This window comes from Lissotriton helveticus, chromosome 3_1 (assembly GCF_964261635.1).
Source record: "Lissotriton helveticus chromosome 3_1, aLisHel1.1, whole genome shotgun sequence".
NCBI classification, from domain to species: domain Eukaryota; kingdom Metazoa; phylum Chordata; class Amphibia; order Caudata; family Salamandridae; genus Lissotriton; species Lissotriton helveticus.
In genome coordinates, this window is record NC_136061.1 from 1,042,902,072 (window position 1) to 1,042,922,201 (window position 20,130).

The 20,130-nt window shown below is 43.5% G+C and overlaps 1 protein-coding gene across 1 annotated transcript in view; it reads right to left on the reverse strand.

Annotated features, from left to right (window-relative positions):
- Nucleotides 1-20,130, reverse strand: part of MYO3B (myosin IIIB) — a 2,563,893-nt gene that overhangs the window by 1,142,153 nt on the left and 1,401,610 nt on the right. Inside the window, exon 17 of the mRNA XM_078681588.1 lies at nt 4,147-4,273. Within this exon, the coding sequence (XP_078537714.1) occupies nt 4,147-4,273 (127 nt within the window). The remainder of the gene's footprint in view (nt 1-4,146; nt 4,274-20,130) is intronic.

Genomic DNA, 20,130 nt, shown 5'->3' on the forward strand with positions numbered 1-20,130 from the left:
ACCACTACCTCGTAAATGCGAAGTGGCAAAACGCGGTGCAGAAATTTTGAGTTATTTTTATTTCCACAAAAATGTCATCAAACGCTTAACAAAAGGTTTCTGTGCTTTTCTGAGAGCTAGTGCTGCTCAATAATATTCAACTCTCTTTCAGACGTCTGAAGTTTTGAATTAAGGTTTGTATCTGAGGATCTCTTTTATGTTACATAAAAACATCTTGAATGTTTGAATCGGTTTATTCTGCTGCCCTTACTGGATGATGGATGACAGCAAGTCTTGTCATTTGTTTTTCGTCTGTGAGGTACACATATTCACAGCTTGCTACTTTCAGAAATGTTTGTATTTTACCCTTATTGTTTTTTGTTGTTTAAAAAAAAAAATGATTGTCATCGAATGGGGCAACAAAAACATAGCATAAATCAATGTGAGTAGTACATATCATCTTGAAAAAAAAAAGACAAGTATTTACAAAAGAAACGTTCACATATAACACCTGTGTTTTATTGATATTTAATTTATCGCCATAGACAGAACCAAACTTAGTTGCTGCTATCTCGACAGCTGAGACTGCCTTGGCTGGATTAGTAGAAAAAATCGCAAGGTCATCTGCATACAGCGTGATCTTGAGCCAACTTGACTCAGCAACTAGCGGTTTTATTTGTATGCAGACTTACAAAGTACGGATAAATGGCTCTATGTATAGAGCAAATAATAATAGGGAGAGGGGGCGGCCCTGTCTAGTACCACAAAAAATATCAAATGGAGTTGAATATGATCCTGAGTATGAAAACTTAGCTTGAGGTTTGTGATACAAGGCTTGCACCCACTGTCTAAACTGCCCTCCAAGGCCAAGTGTACTTAATGTGGCACACAAGAATTCCCACCCGACCTTTGCAAAGACCTTTTTGGAGTCTAAAAGAAGCATACCAAGGCCCACCCTCTCCTTCTCGGCATAGTCAAGAGCCCCAATGGCCATGTTGACATGAGCAGTAGTGTCTCTGCCAGGTTTAAACCCATGTTGACTTTCAGATACTAATCCTGGCATCATTGGGGCAAGGCGGTTTGCCAGGATTTTCGAAAAAATCTTGGCATCCGTGTTTATGAGAGAGATCGGTCGGCATAATCCGCAGTCTGTGCGTGGCTTGCCTTTCTTAAGAAAGAATACGATCTGCACCATATTCCATGACTCAGGCATCCTCCCACTAGTGCCAACATAATGAATAACCATACTGAATGTAATGAGCAGTGCTCTTCTAAAAACCTTGTAGAATTCTATGGGTATAAACTCTACCCCAGCAGCTTTCCCTGAGGGCAATGCCGATATAGTCAATCCTATCCCTTATTGTTTTTAATAAGGTATTTCTGTGGGTTACTGTTCCTGTTGCTATGATCATTGTTTGGCTGCCAGAATTGTAAGAATTAGGCTCACTTGCCACATTGCATTCAAGGCAGGCATCTATGCGCGGCCACTTTAAAATGTCACCAGCCGCCATTGGGAGAAGTTTAGGCCTGGTATTGTTCAGAGAGAAGAGCGTTGATGTATTTTTTGAAGGTGACATGACGTGGTCAGGCGGAAGCTCAGTGGTAGGGAGTTTCAGAGTCTTGTGGTGCTTCCAGCAAAGGATTGGTTCATGTACTGCTCATGCTTTAAGGTGGGGGTTTCGAGGAGGCGCAATTGAGCATTTCTTGAATCTCAGTCCGGCCTGAGATTGTCAGTTTCTTGGAGAAATACGAGGGTAAAAATGAGTGAAGAGCTTTATGGGTGGTGCAGGCCGTTTTATATTGAGCACTCGCTTCTATGTGAGAGAGTCAACACAGGCAATGTGTCCAGGCTAAAGAAGTGGTGGTCAAAATACTCGTAATGGTGGTGTGTGGGGGTTATGCTACCTGACAATTCATGGCTTCTGTATTCAGATGGCCAAGATCTCTGTTGCATCACTGGTGAAAAGCAGGGTGGAACAAGCTATTGCATCCACATATTTGGTCCTATTCCTTCCCCTTCTCACCTGACCACATCTGTAGGACATCTCAACCAAACGTCATGCTTGGTGATGACATTGGGTTAATGGGTCTGCAAAGTGCAATTTACTGTTCGCAAAAGTCAGTTCGGTAAGAGGCAAGCCTTTTTAATGCCAGTCTCCTACTTTCTCTGGCATGTTTTTGTATTGTAGTTATCTAATTTTCATTGTCACGTTTTTAAGCACTGCTCAGACTGGAGTCTTTGGTATTAAAAAAATGACATGTCCTAAAGTGGAGACTGGTGGGCATCTACCACATCTGAACCACGTATGAATGGTCCCTGGAAGTCAGATGACCAAAAGTCACCTTTGTGCAGTGTCAACAAACTCCTATGGTGTCAGACTGCAGTTAATGGTAGAACAATAACATGTTTTGAATAAAACCCAAATACTTTTACTCAATTGTATTGGAGACTGGTAGGCATCTACCACATCTGAACCTTGTATGAATGGTCCCTGGGAGTCAGATGACCAAAAGTCACCTTTGTGCAGTGTCAACAACCTCTTAAATGGTGTTAGACTGTAGTGAGTCAATGGTAGAACAATAACCTGTTTAGAATAAAACCCAAATTCCTTTACTCAATTGTATTTTCAAGACTTAAAAATTATTTTTCACGCACGTACAAACTATAATAGTGTCTTTTTTAAACAGGATTACACTGGATCCGATGTCAAAGTCACTATTAGCATCCTTTGGAAAGCAAATGATGCCATTATCTAATTAGGTCTAGACAGAGCTTGTTCCTGCTGGAATGCCTATTTACCACAATCAGGATTTTGTAAATCCTTTTATCCAAGGTTTATCCTGTAAAACCTCCAAGACATGGACATTCCACTACTAAACCAACCTCCAATTCCTTTAGCTCTCCAGCCTCAATTGACATCAGTTATGGTCTCTGCCAACTTGCCTAACTTTTTAGCTTATTTTCTCTCTGTTCGGTCAGGTGACGTGTCCTGAAGAACATGACCACCACTACAACTTTCACAGTTAAACGTTTTAATTCCTCTTCCTTACACAACCCACAACTAAGTGCCTTTAATGACGTCCCTGAAACAAGACTTGTATTTATGCGTAACGCTAGTTTTAAAAGAATCCTTATATTTAGTGGGTTCAAGGCAGTGGTAATAGCAAAGAGGGATGGCATGCCTCCACTGGTGGATTCTTTCTGCTGCATTGATCAGCAGAAATTCCGGTCTAGAGTAATGGAAGAAAAGCACCAAGCACCTCAGACGTGGTTGCACTCTAGCAAATTCTTTATACTAAATCTTTGAAAATTAGATTGAAAGTGAGAAGAGACAAGCAATTGGAATTAGGCGAAAGTAACATATTGCTTTTGTGTCTTGTTATAGAACAGTTGGGCCTAGAATCATGGAAGTAGATTTTTAAAGAAGAAAGGCTGATTTTGTAGAGATATTTTGGTAAGTATGAATGGCATGCATTTTAGAACCAGTTTCAGGACGGTGAGTAATCTGTCTGTGTGTGTGTGTGTGTGCCTCCCGTTGGAAACATAGGAGAATGTGTCCAAGACAATGCAGAGAGTGCCTAAAAACAGGAGCTCAACATGCTAGCATTAGATTTCCCAGAGGTGCTGGCAACCAGTCACCTGGGAAGGCGTGCCCCATCACATCAGCCTGGGTACCAATGGATAAGAAGTGGATTCAGGTGGAGGACAGTAAATGGGCAGCATGCCTGAGTCACCACACAAGGAGTAGCAGATGTATGGGTGCTTCGGTAGCCACGGCATTATAGACCCATATATTTTCTAGGCTAGAAGCTAGCCCAATAGAGACCAGAGCATTAAATGCCCAAATATCTTGGAAACCCACATCTATAATCCTACCATGTAGAGAGAGAGAGAGAGAGAGAGAGAGAGGGGGAGAGAGTATGTGTGTGTGTGTGCAACCGTGTCTCTGAAGTTAGATAAAATGCGCTATAAATAATGATACTATATCACACGATATTATGCCATACCATAATATAAAATACAAAGAAAGTAATATAATATAGTATAGCAAGCCTTATTTTATTATAGATGTATGCTGTTTGTTTAATGATATTCCTTCATTTGGCCAAGAAGCCTACTGAACAGAACAGAAAGGTTACACTGAAAATATGTGGAATACTTTTTACCATTTTCTAAGGCTTCTGCATCAGGCACTTCACTTTTGTCTGTTTGATGTTGGGAAGAAATGGCAGTAAATTCAATGTTTCCAATGTTGAGGATCCCGGCCAAGATACGGTAGACAGAATTGACTTCCTGCAAATCAACACAAGAATTAGGCTCACCATAGCAGTCGGCTGGAACAGGTAGACATGGTTCCAATGGGTAAGTGAATATAATTCAATAATAATGCATAAAAAAGTAAATAAATGCATTCTTTCACAATCACCACTTTAGCTGACAAAGAGAACCTTCTCCCTGAAAATGATCAGCTAGTGGTTGTCATTAGTTCTCTTGTTTGCATTTGGATTATTTCAACAGCATCTTTCATCCCTATTCTGAGAACGGTACAATTCCCTATTTGGTCGGAAACAAGATTACCAGCTGAATTGGGAATTACAAGAATACTGCAGGTGCGGTGTTCCCTCCCTGGACATTTCACAGACTAAAAGATGGTAAAATATCTAGGCAAAAAAGGAGGAATTACTATCAGAATTTTGTGTGACATCTCACATATGGAAATTCATCATTTTTAAAGACAGTTTATAGAAAAGGTTTTAATTCCGTTTAATTCTTACATCCCGTAATTAGATCAGCCAAGGGGAATATTGATGCAGCCTACATCAGGGTCCTCAAAAAGAAACCCATAAACTATACAGGATATAAAATCAGGCCATCAGACCCTGCCTGAATCTGAAGATACTGGACTGTATAGCCCTTAATTAAATGACTGTGCTAACTCCCCGAGGAGCAGGTAAACATATGGAATACTCTGTGCATTATGTATACAACATACACAGTGTCTTGTCTGACATACCTATTTAAGTGCACCCTTCAATATTTTATTTTATTTTATTTTATTTTATGCATTCTTATAAAGCGCGGACTTTACCCAAAGGTGTCAAAGCACTGTACAATAGAACCAGTTACATTACATGAGAGAACTGTTACAGAAATGGAACAAATAAAAATAGCATGCCATAGAATCAAAGCAACGTAAGCATAAGGCACACAATCTAAGGCACAGCAAGCACAGACTGTACAAGCAAAGATATGAATATAAATGACAAATTTTACAATGAATAAAGTACTTCCTGGCGAAAAATAGCAGGCCATAGAATCAAAACAACTCAGGCAAACGGAACACAAAATCAAATGCAGCAAGCACAGGATGTACAAATAAAAATATAAATATATGTGACACATTTACAATGACTAAAGAATTTCCTGGCGAGGTCTGAGAAGGGGGAAATTAGTTCCGAAAGTGTCTTTGGAATAAAAGAGATTTGAGGTCCGCTTGGAAGATCTGGATGGAGGTGATGGCACGGATGGCACGGAGCGAAGGAGGAAGTGAGTTCCAGATTCTCACCGCATTACCTGAGAACGATTGTGTCATCAAATTTTCCCTTTTGAAGGAGGGGAGCTCAAGAAGAACTTTTCCGCATTCAGAGACGGTCTTGAGCCTCCAGACAATTTCAGTTTCTTCGCCAGATAGCGAGGGGAGGAAGAGTGCAAAGCTTTGTGGGTGATGCACGCCATTTTGTAGATAGCTCTAGCCTCGATGGGAAGCCATCGGAAAGAAGACAGGATAGGGGTGATGTGGTCACTTCGTTCGGACCCTGAAATTAAGCGAGCTGCTGAATGGAGGACGGATTTGAGGGGAGAGAGGTGAGATTTGGGAAGGCCAGTCAGAAGAGAATTACAATAGTCCAATCTAGAGAGAACTAGCGATTGAACCAAGGTTTTTAGGTCATTCTCTGGGAAGAACCGACTAATCCCCCAAAGAAGGCGCAGCTGATAATGTGCGCTCTTGGCCATGGAATTGATGTGTGAGATTAGGTTGAGTCTTTTGTCCAGTATGACACCTAAGGATTTAGCGCAGTCCACAATGATGGGTTTACTGTTGAGTACATTCAACTGTTCCAACCAGGATTGAACAGGAGGCAGGGAGAGAGAGTTAGATAAGAGGAGGAGTTAAGTTTTAGTGGGATTGAGAATGAGTTGGTGCACTAACATCCAGTTGTGAATAGCGTTGAGAGTAGAGCTGAGTAGTGAGAGATCATGAGGGGAAGACACCTTGAGGTATATTTGGGTGTAGTCCACATAGAGATGGTAGAGGATTCTAGATTTGCTTAGGAGGTTCCCTAATGGTTCCAGATAAAGATTAAACAGAGTGGGAGCAAGGATAGAACCTTGAGGGACGCCTTGACCAACCACCAGTGGAGACGAGAGACTGTTCGCAATCCTAATCATTTGGGATCTGTCCGAGAGGAAAGAGGCAAACCATTTGAGTACTGTGCCTTCCACGCCCATTCTCTGATGAAGAATGTTCAGGAGGGTGTTGTGATTAACAGTGTCAAAAGCTGCAAAGAGGTCAAGAAGAATCAGAAGGCACGATTCCCCCGAATCGAGAATATGCAGCGCATCATCGATCACTTGCAGCAGGGCTGTTTCAGTGCTAAAATTTTGAATAAAGCCCGTCTGGAACATGTCGAGGAGATTATTGTCCATAATGTGTTGGGACAGTTGTTTTGCAACACATTTTTCTGTATTCTTTGAAAGAATAGGGAGATTGGTGATGGGGCGGAAGTTATTGAGGTCATTTGCATCGGCAGAGGTTTTTTTTAGAAGGGGGGTAACCTGTCCTGTTTAGAGGACAACTGGAAGGGATCCTTGAGTGAGGAAGAGATTGACTAGCCTCGTCCAGTAGGAAAGGGTGTTAGTATAGAAATCAATGGCGATGCCACTGGGTATGGGGTCAGAAAAATGGTTGGAGGGTTTGGTTTCGCGGATGCATTTGAGGAGATCAACCTCCGAGATGGCGGCACAGTTCTGCCAGGTGAGTAAGGATTTTCGCTCCTCGATGGGGGTGGGGTGGGTGACCTGTTCCACCAGAGATTTTACCTTTTGATCGAAGAATATAGCGAACTCAGTTGCTTTCTTTGAAGCATCCTCAGGCTTGATGGTTTGGGGAGAACAATTTGGGTTTTTGATGAGGTCGAAAAGTTTTTGGGGTCTGTTTTTAGCTGAATCAAGGAGGGATCTGAAATTAGATGTTTTTTCATGGAAGATGTGCTGGTGGTATTTGAATCTTGCTGAGCGTAAAAGAGAGAGGTTGGGGGTGGATGGAGAATGTCTCCAGTGCTTCTCCAAGATTCTGAGGTTTTTCCTTTCGTCATAAAGAGCTTTGTTGAACCAAGGAGCTGATGGGGTGGGTCTTTTCCTTTTGCTTTGGAATGGAGCAACCTTGTCGATCTCTACTGCAAGGATATAGAGGCAAAGGGGAGTGAGATCGTTGACATCCGTATTGGGGTCTAGACTAGGAAGTGAACGCATAGCAGAATCTTATAGAATCTCAAGATCAATATTTTTTGTGTTGCGGAACCACGTAGAGGCTCTTTTAGGTTGGCCGAGAGTTAAAGTGTGAGAGAGGTGAAAAAAGAAGGCAATAAGGAAATGGTCCGACCAGTCAACACGGATGGGTGAAGCAGAGGTAATCTGGTCTGATTTGGATATCACAAGGTCCAGAATTGAGCCCTTGGCGCGTGTAATTTCCGAGCAGTGTTGGGCAAGATCGTTAGCTGAGAGAAAGGTTGCAAGCTTGTTGGCAGCCGAGTCTTACACGGAGCCCCAGTGGAGATTGAAATCACCTAGGAAGATCTGCTTGTCGCTTTGTGAATATTGGTCACTAATGAAGTAGATGAATTCCTCTATGAAGGAAGAGCAAAACCAGGTGGGTGGTAGATGATATGGAACCTGAAAGGTGAGCCATGCTGAACTTGGAGTTCTAGGGAAAGGCATTCAAAGGTGCGAAAGAGGGGGGTGAGATAGGTTTTGATTTGGAGGGCGTTACTGTAGATAATCGCAACACCTCCCCCGATCTTGCCTGTTCTGTCGTTTCTGAGGATAGAGTAGTCAGTAGGTAACAGAAGATCAAAAGAAGTGTGAGAGGAGTCATTAAAGCAGGTCTCAGTGAGAAAGAGCATGTCGAGATTGTGGTGAGTGATAGTGTCACAGATTTCCAGTTTGTGTTTGGTTGCAGATCTGCAGTTATGGAGTATACAGTGTAGTTTTGGTGATGTGAGTGTCTGGACTGATGAGGGGGATAGGGATTAGATTCTTGAATGAGGGAGAACCTTGAGGGGGAGGCCGGTAAGTTCTGAAGGAAGAGATGGTTTGAATGGCAAATTGAGAAGAGTTGGAGGGGAAATGACATTGATGGTCTTGTAGGTAGCCAATTAGTTGATGATGTCTGTGGGGAAAAATTGTGGTTGGTTCTATTGGGGCGTGGGAGCAAGGAACTCCTCGGGAGGTTATTGGGAGGGGGGATATCTTAGCACATAAGAGTGCAATGGAAGCTTCAAGCTGGGAAATGGAAGAGATGAGAGAATCAAGTTTAGTTTCCAGAGAGAGGTGTGCTGAGCAAGGAGTGAAGGGTGGCTCAATGGTTAAGGGAGAGAGTGGCCTAGGCGAAGGAGGACAGGAGGAGGTGGGGGACCGGGGAGAGTGTTGGGGTGCGAGGGTCGAGGGCGGGGAAGGAAGTGAAGTAGGCGAAGGAGGACAGTGGGCTGTGGGGGCCTGGGGAGAAAGATGTGATGCAAGGGTCTGAGGGGGGGAAGAAGGTGGTAGAAAGGAGTGGATGGAGATACTGTGATATTTTTACTGGTGTTAAGCAGAGGTGAAGAATAGAGTTCATACAGAGGAGGAGAAAGTTGAGAAGTAGACATGGATGGCTGGAGGAGGAGGGAGGGAGGAGTGGGGTTATGGGAAGGCCATGGATACAGTGAGATGAGAGAAGGGGCTTAACAGATAGAAAAGGGAGAGAGGTCAAAGGGAGGCCATAGGAGTGGGGAGAAGAGAGAGGGTGCAGGCCAGGTGCCATGGGTAATGAAAGGTGAATGTAGGGGTAAAGGCACCAGGCAGAGTGGGGGGGTCGAGCAAAATGAAAGTTGTGGGAGGAGAGAGGGACTGTGCAGTCAGAGGGGGGGGGGGAAGAGGGAGGAATTACCAAGAGGGGAAACAGGGTTGTGAAGCATAGGGGGGAATGTAAGATGTGGAGAGATAGGAGGAGTGAGACCAGTGGGAGGGAAGATGATGGGATTACCAAAAGGGGAGGCCAGGGTGTGAGGCAAGGGAGGGAGGAGAGGAGGTTGAAGAGAGATGGGAGAAGTAAGAACAGAATTGAGGGTGTGAGGAAAGGGGAAGAGCGGATAGGGGTGAGGAGAAGAGGGGAGGGAGGGGGGGAGTTGATTGGTAGTTCAAATTGTAAGAAGGGTGCAATAAAAAGGGGGAAATGGGAAGGAATAATGAAGTAAGGGGGTGGGAGAAGGCAGTGGAATGATGAGGAGATGCAGGATGTAGAGGTGAAGTGGGGGGAAAAGCAGATGAGGTAAGGGGGAGGTCCCGTTGGGAAGGTGGCAGAATGGAAGGGTAGGGAACGAGAGAAGAGGGGGATAAAGGGACGACCTGTGACTCCCTGGAGAGCGGTCTGAAGGAATGTGTGGGGGTCAAGGGGGGATAAAGGGAGAAAGTAGACGAGCTAGAAGAAGAAGAAGAGGAGTAATCTAGATAGATAGTAGTCACAGGAGTGGGACGAAGGGAGTGGAAGATGTGGTCAAAGAGAGAGAGACAGTAGTCAGAGGCTTGGATCATGATAGTGCCATTGTTATAAAGAGTAATGGTGAGAGAGCCATTAAAGCGATTGGAGGGAGAAATGTTTGACCGCTTCCCATGCGGAAAAGAAGAGGAGGAGGAGATATTGAAGGAATTGGAGAAGCAGGAGGTCCATGAAGGGATGTCATTAGTGAAGATGAAGTCATTTTTAATCTTCCCTAGGCGCCCATTATGGAATTGGTCAACAAAGAGGGAATCTGGAAATTGTTCAATGATGTTATGCTTGAATCGTTTAGCTTGTGCGTTGGACATATGCGCGGGATAAATTACTTTGAAGCAATTGATTCCAGACTTAATTCGACTGGAAGCCATGATAAGGAGATGAGGTGAAGACGTAGTGTGGTGGACAGACAAAGGGGCCACTGGGATAGTGATGGCGCAGAGGTGAAATAAGGGGGGTGCGCAAATTCCGGAAATCAATGAGAATGAAAGCAAAAGGAGTGAGGTCAAATTAGGACCAAAGGTAGATACCTGACAAGGGTAGAAACAGGTAGAAAGGTAGAGGGGAGAAGCAGCATTGAATCATGTGCCGGCGTGCCGCCATCTTCTCTGTGGGGTCAGTCTTGAGCCGGTCCATTGACGCGCGGAGAACTAGCCTAATTTCTTCGCAAAGTTCGGGTTTGAAGTCTCGAAGTGAGGCTACTAAGTCTGTTCTGGTGAGGGCCATCGTCGGAGCTGGGTCACTTTTGGTGTTTTTATCTTGGAGGGTAAAATATCGAGAAATCTTGATTGTAGCCTTCTTTGGTGGCATAAGGGCAGTGCTCTGTCTTCAGGCAAGTCGTGAGCTGCCCCCTTTTGTGGGGTCGCCTCGGCATTGGGCGAGCGCTCGGTAAGGATCAGGGGGAGGCCCACCTCATCATTTGCCCACCAATTCAGATTCGAGAGTTCCAGTTCGATCAGCTAGTTAAATTTTAAGTGGTGCTTATCTTGGGGAGAAAATTCTAAAGGTCAAGGCTGCAATTTGTAGAACTTTATGGACACTGATTTCAGAGCACTGCTTAAATTTCTCACATTCACCATGCTTAGAGTCCCTCCTTTCCTAAATGAATCTCCGCTTATGTAATGACACCCCGAAACTGAGCAACTAACTGGGACCAACCCCTCCCCACCAGGCTAGAGGGGTCAAACCCGATTTTACCAAGGAATTACATGCTCCCCTCTGCCATTCCTGCCCACCAGCTGGCATAAGTGGCCATAAGTTGATGTGTCCGTGCTAAACAAAATGCTAAATAAAACAAACACAATTTTGTATTCACATTTCGTATTCAGCTTAACATCAACACAATTAAATAACATATGAAATGTAACCAACCATTGTATTTCCCTACTCCGTTTAACTCCATTGCCTTCCAAACTTCCTTGATTACAGAGTGAAATCTTTTATGATCCATTAGGCATCACTGACATTTTCTACATGTATCCCCACTGTTGGGATGGATATGGGACAGGAAGTCAAATGATATAAAAGATGCCCCAAGACACATTCACACTCAATTTGATAGTTTGTGTTTCAAGTGCTACCCTCTATGATTCTGGGAATTCTCTGCATTTTTGTCATGAGCATTCATTCACTTTTGCTCGAACCGCATATTGAAATAGTTGATATATCTTTCATTTATATTTCTCTAATTTTTCAGAGACTAAGGTGGCCATTTACCGACCGACCGGTAAATGGGTTTTCGGTATGTAGGGGGCCTTTATTTTACAGAATCGGTAAATTTACTGATTCGGTAAATTTACCGATTCTGTAAAATACCGAATCGGTAATTTTACCGATTCGGTAAATCCAAATGTAGGTGGGACTCTTCTGAGTCCCAAAGGCCTTACAGATTCGGTATTTTACCACCCAATCCAATTGGGTGGTAAAATACCGAATCCAGTTGTGCATGCACATGTGTGAATGCACACCTATGCCATGTGACACACAGACATGCCCCTAGGGCATGTCTGTGTGCCACATGTCACACGTGCCTGAATTCGGGGTGCTAGAGGGTGTCAAAGTGACACCCCCTGCACCCTTGCAACATTCGGTATTTACCGATTCGGTAAATACCGATTCGGTATTTCCCATTGATTCCTATGGGCTTCACAGCCCATAGGAATCAATAGGGAATACCGATTCGGTATTTACCGAATCGGTAAAAACCCAATGTTACCGATTCGGTATTTCAAATTCTAAAATTAGGTACATCTCACCCCTGGATGTATGACATCACAACGCATACTTTCACAACACATGCCATTACGACGCAACTTTTACAACGCATACCATTACAACGCGTAGTGCTTTGGGGCACTGGATAGTGAATAGTTTAATTTACTATTCCAACTCCAGTCCCCGTGGACACTAGGGAAGGTTATTGGATAGTAAATGAACCTATTCCCTATCCTGTATTTTACCACCCAATCCAATTGGGTGGTAAAATACCGAATCCAGGTGTGCATGCACATGTGTGCATGCACACCTATGCCATGTGACACACAGACATGCCCCTAGGGCATGTCTGTGTGCCACATGTCACACGTGCCTGAATTCGGGGTGCTAGAGGGTGTCAAAGTGACACCCCCTGCTCCCTTGCAACATTCGGTATTTACCGATTCGGTAAATACCGATTCGGTATTTCCCATTGATTCCTATGGGCTTCACAGCCCATAGGAATCAATAGGGAATACCGATTCGGTATTTACCGAATCGGTAAATACCGAATGTTACCGATTCGGTATTTCAAATTCTAAAATTAGCTACATCTCACCACTGGATGTATGACATCACAACGCATACTTTCACAACGCATGCCATTACGACGCAACTTTTACGACGCATACCATTACAACGCATAGTGCTTTGGGGCGCTGGATAGTGAATAGTTTAATTTACTATTCCAACTCCAGTCCCCGTGGACACTAGGGAAGGTTATTGGATAGTAAATTAACCTATTCCCTATCCTAGAGCGCCCCCCAGCGCAATGCGTTGTAATGGTATGCGTTGTAAAAGTTGCGTCGTAATGGCACTGCATAGTAAAAGTTGCGTTGTAAAGGTTGTCTCCCACCTACATCTGGCCCCAAGGGCCTTATTCTGAGTATCTTAAAATTTCCAGTTTGGGTGGGAACCGAAGCTTGTGCCACAATTGGTATTCTGATATAATAAGATGTTTATTTTATTTGGATTTCCTTCCGCCTGAAGTTTGATAGATAAATCTTATTGTGGAATCTCAAGCAAGATTGGCCAGTCATCATTCAAGAGCCCGAGACACAATTTACCGTAAAGTCAGTTTCCACATCTCTGAAGGAATTGCAGCAGGTTGGGAGATTTTGACAATCAAGCTGCAGGCGTATCTTTTAAACTTCAGACGAAAGGACATCCAAAGAAAATTATTCGTAATGCGCAAAAATAACGCCAGGAACAACAACAGGGAAGCTTTATGAGAAACTCTTCCAAAACCGCCTAACGACCGCGGATCACTTGTGTGACTACCGTCACCCCGAAATTGAATGACATAAAAAAGATGATCAACAGAAACTGAAAGATTTTGAACAATGGAAAACGGAACCTTTCCAAACCTCTTTTCGCTTTCAAAAGATTCAGCATTTTGAAAGACCAGGTGAGCCACACCAGACTCCACAGATGTTTGAATAAACAGATACATTAACATGGGGTCTCTCAAGAAATAAGCGACCATATCCCTGGGGTCACTGTAACGGCTTCCCGTTAATGGAGACGACTAAAGAAATTTATCTGGGGCACCTTTAGGTATGGGAATTATGAGAACATACCAAATGTGATTTAATCAAAAAGAGACTAGCTCAAGATTTATAATAATTACAAAAAGTAAAAAGACTCAAGTATGTTTCGTCATGGTATGCGAAGGAGGCACTACAGGTCCAGAGCAGGCTCTGCCCAGAAAAGCTGGCCAACCCCCTGCCACTTCTCAACCTTGAGGTCCGACCCTGCTAAAACTAGCGTGTTTTCTGAGAAGGGAATCCCCCTCTCACACATAGATAAACACTTTAGGGCGTGTAGACACATAGTCTGTATCACACACCCAATAGTTTAATTACACTCACTATTTTATTTAGGTCCTGAAGAAAGCCAGCATATACATAAGGCTCTGGCTGAAACATGTTGACCCATCGGATGTGGGAGGTCGTAACTCGCCTCTAACACCCAACAGCCTTATTTTTAACCGCTGACGGAGGCCCAGGCATTAAAGTCTAATTTACCCTCGGGTACTGGGACCCCCGCCAAGCCGTTTTAACATCACTTTCATTACACCCTTCACTGCACACTCAGCATCATACCAGCTCCGCTGTAATCAGGCGTCGAAGCACACCCGGGATACGCTAGGTGTCACTGGGTGGGCCCGATGATGAAGCATGCCACCAACTAGGTTGGTGGGTGAGGGCTTTATGAACACACTCACCAGGTGTTCCCACCCCATGACGAAACATACTTGAGTCTTTTTACTTTTTGTAATTATTATAAATCTTGAGCTAGTCTCTTTTTGATTAAATCATATATAACCCCGGGGATAAGGACTAGCTATCTGGTCCTCTCTCTCTCTTTTGATAACGCATTAACATACCAAATGTAACACAAAGAAGTGTATCTACTTAACTGTATCAACATTCCTTGTAACCTATGGAATGCTGGAATTATTTCAAGACCTATTAAAATCAGGATCAATGACCATAGGAGTACAATCAAATGCCAACGCACAGCTACCAACAACACTTACTAACCACTACTTTACAGCTAAACATACACCTAATGATATGAAGTAGATCGTTCTTGAAAAACGAAAAAAATTAACCAATATACTAAACAGATTTCTTTCAAAGAAACAATGCTGGGTCTTCAAACTACACACAGACAAGACTGGTCTAATAGACGAGATACCTTGGAGACCCCTCTCCATGACTTAGTTTCCATGACTTCCCATATTTTACTTTACGAAGCCTTGAAGACCACTAACCGGGTGGTACGCAGTCGATGAGTTCCTTAAATCCTTCCTGACTCTGTTTTTTGGCCAACGACTCCCAAAAATACCCTTGTTCAGGGCGTGTTATAATGGACTAAATGGCAGCTGTTCTACCTAGAATCCCTCTCAACTTTCTAAAAATGAATAAAGGATTGTCCTTACAACAGATTACACTGCATCTAGAATACCTACTAAATTTGTCTAAGTAATCCCACCACTGTTCACTACACAGATAGACAGTTTTAATAATTTTTTTACTTTGGTTCCCTGACAAACATCCCTGTGGGTCATGTAATACTTCCAACCTGGTGCCCAACGGTGCATAATCACTCAGTGTAGATGCGCATCTATCATTGCATTGAGAACGGCCTCACATCGCTTTCAAGATGGTGAGTAAGGGAGTAAATTTACTAAGTGCAGTAGCACACCACTTATCATATTTCAAATAGGCTTTTCTGGGTCATTGCCATTTGCCCAGCTTTGCATAAAAGGCTTTTGCACATGCGCACAAGGCATTAATTGCACAAAGACTCATTGCCATTAGCGCAGCCCATGCTGACTACTCTACTACTCCTAAAATGGTGCCTGACGGTATTCATTAAGTCTTTGCACATGCGCACAATGCTGTGCTTCCACAATTACTCTTCCCATGGACCGAACGTCTGGTTCCAGATAACACGGAGCCGATTCAAAATCGCAACTATTAATCCACATCCTCACTTGCAGAGTTCGTGCAAGCAGGGTAGGTTATCCATGACGGCTCCCTGAAACACAAGTAAGTGATATCTGAATTTTGGTTACCCACCTTAATCCTTGACTCCCAGCACAAATCCATGATTAATTAACCATGTCTTTTGAATAAGCTTGCGAGCTTGAGAAGCGACTCCATGAAACTTAAATGGCCATCTCACGTTCAGGAAATTTTGAGATTGTTCATGACAACTTCAATGTTTTTGTAATCACATATTGGCTTGTAGTATTGCTGTGATCACATTATTAGCATGCTTGGGCACAAGATCATACACCATATCTTTTTGACAAGCTACACAAATGTGTGTGTTTTTACCTCATATGTGTTGGCTGTCATATTGTTTTTTGAGAGGTCTAACAGATTTGAGTCTCCCTTTGTGAGAATAATCACTACCACCGTATGATGTGTGAAAATGGGCACAAAGATTACACATACTTAACTAGCATGCCTAAATCAAAAATAGATTAGGACATTTATTCCGGTCCTGAAGAACTGCCATTGGCTCATTTTAAGCACATAAGGCAAGAAACATGTTGACTTTATGAGAACTCAGTGCTCATTGTTCCCTATGAGTTCTATTTGTTTTTAAGCTTGGCATGAGTTTCCTGCAATAATAAAATGTATGGGCATTTTGCAACCAATTGACAATTTTAGTTTTCTTTCTCCCAATATTCCTCATCTCTCTCATAAAATAGTGTTGTGTAGTTCCTATAAAACCTATTTAGGATCTGCCCATTTAGGTAACATACACTGTAGGATTGGTGTCAGACTGCTTCTATACACCCCCACCGGGTACGTTGGCTTGAGTACCCGCTAGCTCAAAGTGCCACTAGAAACTCCTCTTACCAGGGAGAGAATAGTTATTGGCAACTATCGAACATGACAAGCCTGGTCCCTCAGGATCGTGGAAACAGTGTACTACTTTTCGCTCAGTCACTCGTGCTCACTTTGTCTCAGAGAGATATACAGAATAAACAATATGGACATTTTTCAATAAGTATTTATTGAACAGTCGTTATTCTAGTGTAAAATAGGTGTGCTGAAACAACCATTAGACAGTAACAGATATAAATGATTGGAATCACTAAGAAAAGAAAAGGATGGTAGATTTCTACCATTTTGCTATAACCACGAATACAGGCAAGTATATTGCCCGTCTGGGCCCATCCGCATCCGGCCTGCGTCCAGCACCAGCCACGCAGCCCATTTCCATTCGGATTCGAGATTAGTGTAGTCCAGGGAACAGATCTATGAGCTGAAATCAAATAGTTGCCAAAAGCCAATATGTCTGGATCCGGATACACTGGAACAGGTGCTACTCGGCCAGGATCAACACTGAACTACGTGTCTCTTTGAGTTCGATAAAGAGTGCTTGGGAAAAAGTGTAAGGTCATGGATATGGCCTCACCCTCTAGAAAATCGTCTGCCAATTCTAAACCTATTATTAATGCTTGTTTAATTAATTGAGGGTCCCTCCCCAAACACTTGGATGATGTCTGGCTAACGCTGGAATCTAGTGATTGAAATCTCATATTTCTCAGAGAAACCTGGTGGAGAGAGAGCTTCAACCCTGATATAAAGATGGCCATCCCTGTAGGCTAAAAAATAACTGTGGTTAATAGAGCTGGCAATAGATTGGGGGTGGGTTGGCTGTGATCACGAGAAATAACTGGGAGATTTCACACAAAAAGTTCGAACAAACAGGTCTGATATAAGCAATGTCCTTTAGTATTAGAATCTCCCATACCTTTTCTATTGCCGGAGTACTAGTCTACAGACCCCCTGACTCGAAACCTGCTGAGCTAAGGGAGCTTTGTGATTTTATCGCAGATCTCTTTTTGAAATATGCACATTTTACACTCCTGGGCGACTTTAATGTCCATATGGACAGTGAGCAGTGCCCCATGGCCTCTCAGTTGGCCGACAATCTTAAAGGGCAAAATCTCACTCAAAAGCTCTCCATGTCTACACACGTAGCAGGCCACATGTTGGATCTTATCTTGACCAACATCCCAACTCTAACAACTGGGGATCCTATCCCCCTTACTTGGTCAGATCATAGTTTCATACCATTCAATCTGTCTATGGCCAAGTGTAATAGTTTTGTGAAACCTGTCTATGAAGATAGAAGGAATTGGACGAAAATTACACCTGAAGCAATAGGTCCTGTTCAATTAAATACTCCAATACTGCTGACCGATGAACCTAACAGTGGTGCCACTATCTTCAATCAATGGGTTACATCATCCCTTGACACTAAAGCTCCTATAAAAAACATGAAAGTGGCTAGAAACAAACCCACGGCCCCCTGGTTTACACCAGAACTCCGTATAGAGAAAAGTCTCAGCAAGAAGCTCGAGCGGGTCTGGCGGAAAACCTACAATATAGAGTCTAAGAATGCTTACAGAATAGCATTAAAACACTTTCACATATTAAAGCGTAAGTCTATAAGGGATTTTGCTGCAAACCAAATTAAATCCTCAAATAACTCCGCAAAAGACACTTTTAAGATTGTTCAAGATTTTACTAACTCTCAAAACAAGCATTTACAATGCAATGGTCTCGGCATTGTTAAAGTTCGAGCCATTGGCTTTGCTCATGACATTATTTTTATTTATGTTTTAGTTTTGAAAACATAAATAAATGACTTTGTCATTTACAATGCCAATAGCTTAATAGCTCGCAAATGCGACACCTATTGCATTTGCACCCACACAGACCCACCCACACAAAGCCATCCACACACACATACATAGCCGCCCACAGAGCCATTCACATACAGCCACCCACACACACAGAGCCACCCACACAGAGCCACCTACACAGACAGAGCCACCCATGCACACAGACAGAGCCACCCACGCGCACACAGACAGACAGAGCCACCAACGCGCACACAGACAGAGCCACCCACGCGCACACAGACAGACAGAGCCACCCACACGCACACAGAGCCACCCACGCGCAGACAGAGCCACCCACGCGCACACAGACAGAGCCACGCACAGACAGAGCCACACACACACACACGCACACAGACAGACAGAGCCACACACACACACACACACACTCACACAGACAGACAGAGACACACACACACGCACACAGACAGACAGAGCCACACACACGCCTGCCCAAGTTATGTGATCAGTTGTTACTATTACTGCATCCAGATATCAGAGTACTTGTTTGTGATTGAATATCAGTATCATCATGAGATACTAAACACAGTTTTGAGTCGGAAATGGAAAGTAGCACCAAAAGATTCTAGAATAACACACACACAAAGTGGAGACCACATCGACCTCAAGTCCTAACTTTCACCACAATAACATATGCATTCAAAATCTTCATCCATTTAAAATGTCGTGCCAATCCACTTAGAAAAGATAGCTTCACAGTGAGGATGAGACTCAACGCTGTCCCGCCATACAACGCCCTAAGACGCTTGTTTCATTAGTTCGTACTTGTCTCATTTCTTTACCAAAATCGCTCTTATACATTTTAGGGGCAATGAGCCTCCGATGCTGTGCTGATATTACTAACAGGTGTTTGAGAGGCAGACAGAAATGGGACGCTAACCTCTTCTCTCAACAGCTGGGTTTCCGTTTCTGAAAACCTTAAAGAGAGAGGTATATTGCTAACACATTTCTACTTGCCTTGAGCCTGGCACTAAAATCTGTGTGGAGTTCCCAAATAAACACAGATTCGGATAAACCACATTTAAGTGTTTCAGTAAAATCGATTCTCGGAGCATGACCTTGCCTGTTTTCAGGCACTCACACTTTGGAAGACTCTACCAGCAGCATTTCTGCAGCACATGCTTGCAGTAATAAAACAGTTAACCATCACACCAGCTTCCCAAATTCCAGAGTATTGGCTTTGCCAGTGTTGCTTGTTTTTTGCTGTTGTTGTTTTAAAGGGCACCGACTTTGGTGTTATTTTCTACCGCCCGAGGAAACAGGGCAGGTTAACTCTAAAGAGGAGAGAAAGGCTGGAGGTGTCAATCATCGGATCGCCGAGCACACCATTTTAAGATACAATATTCAGGCTACAAAGGGTAGCCCCTGGCTGCAGCCTAGAAAACTGCACACAAGGGCCCCTCAGATGTGTGCACGAGATAGGAATTCAATCACAGAGACAAAGAAGAGGCGCTACAATCTTCAGGCTACAAAGTGCAGCCCCAGAAAACTGCACATAAGGTATCCCTTCAGATGTGTGCACAAGATAGGAATTCAATCAATTGACGAAGACGAGGCGCTTTTCAATGAGCTCACAAATCGGGGTCTTAAGTAAATACATAAAGCCAGAGCTCAGCTCCCAGGGAGGGCGGAGTCTGTGACGCAGCCCCATTAATACACACGGGTCTGGATCTTTAACTGTCCGCTTCTGGAAAAGGCCAGCATCTGCCCTCTGAAGCAGAGGCTGCCAGAGCTGTGTAAAACCCCAGTAAACACTACACCTGCACGCGCTCAGATGCTGCAGTAACAAAGGTAACCTTGTGAAAGCCAGTGCACTATTCTAGCGGGTGGCCAAAGGACCATAGCACA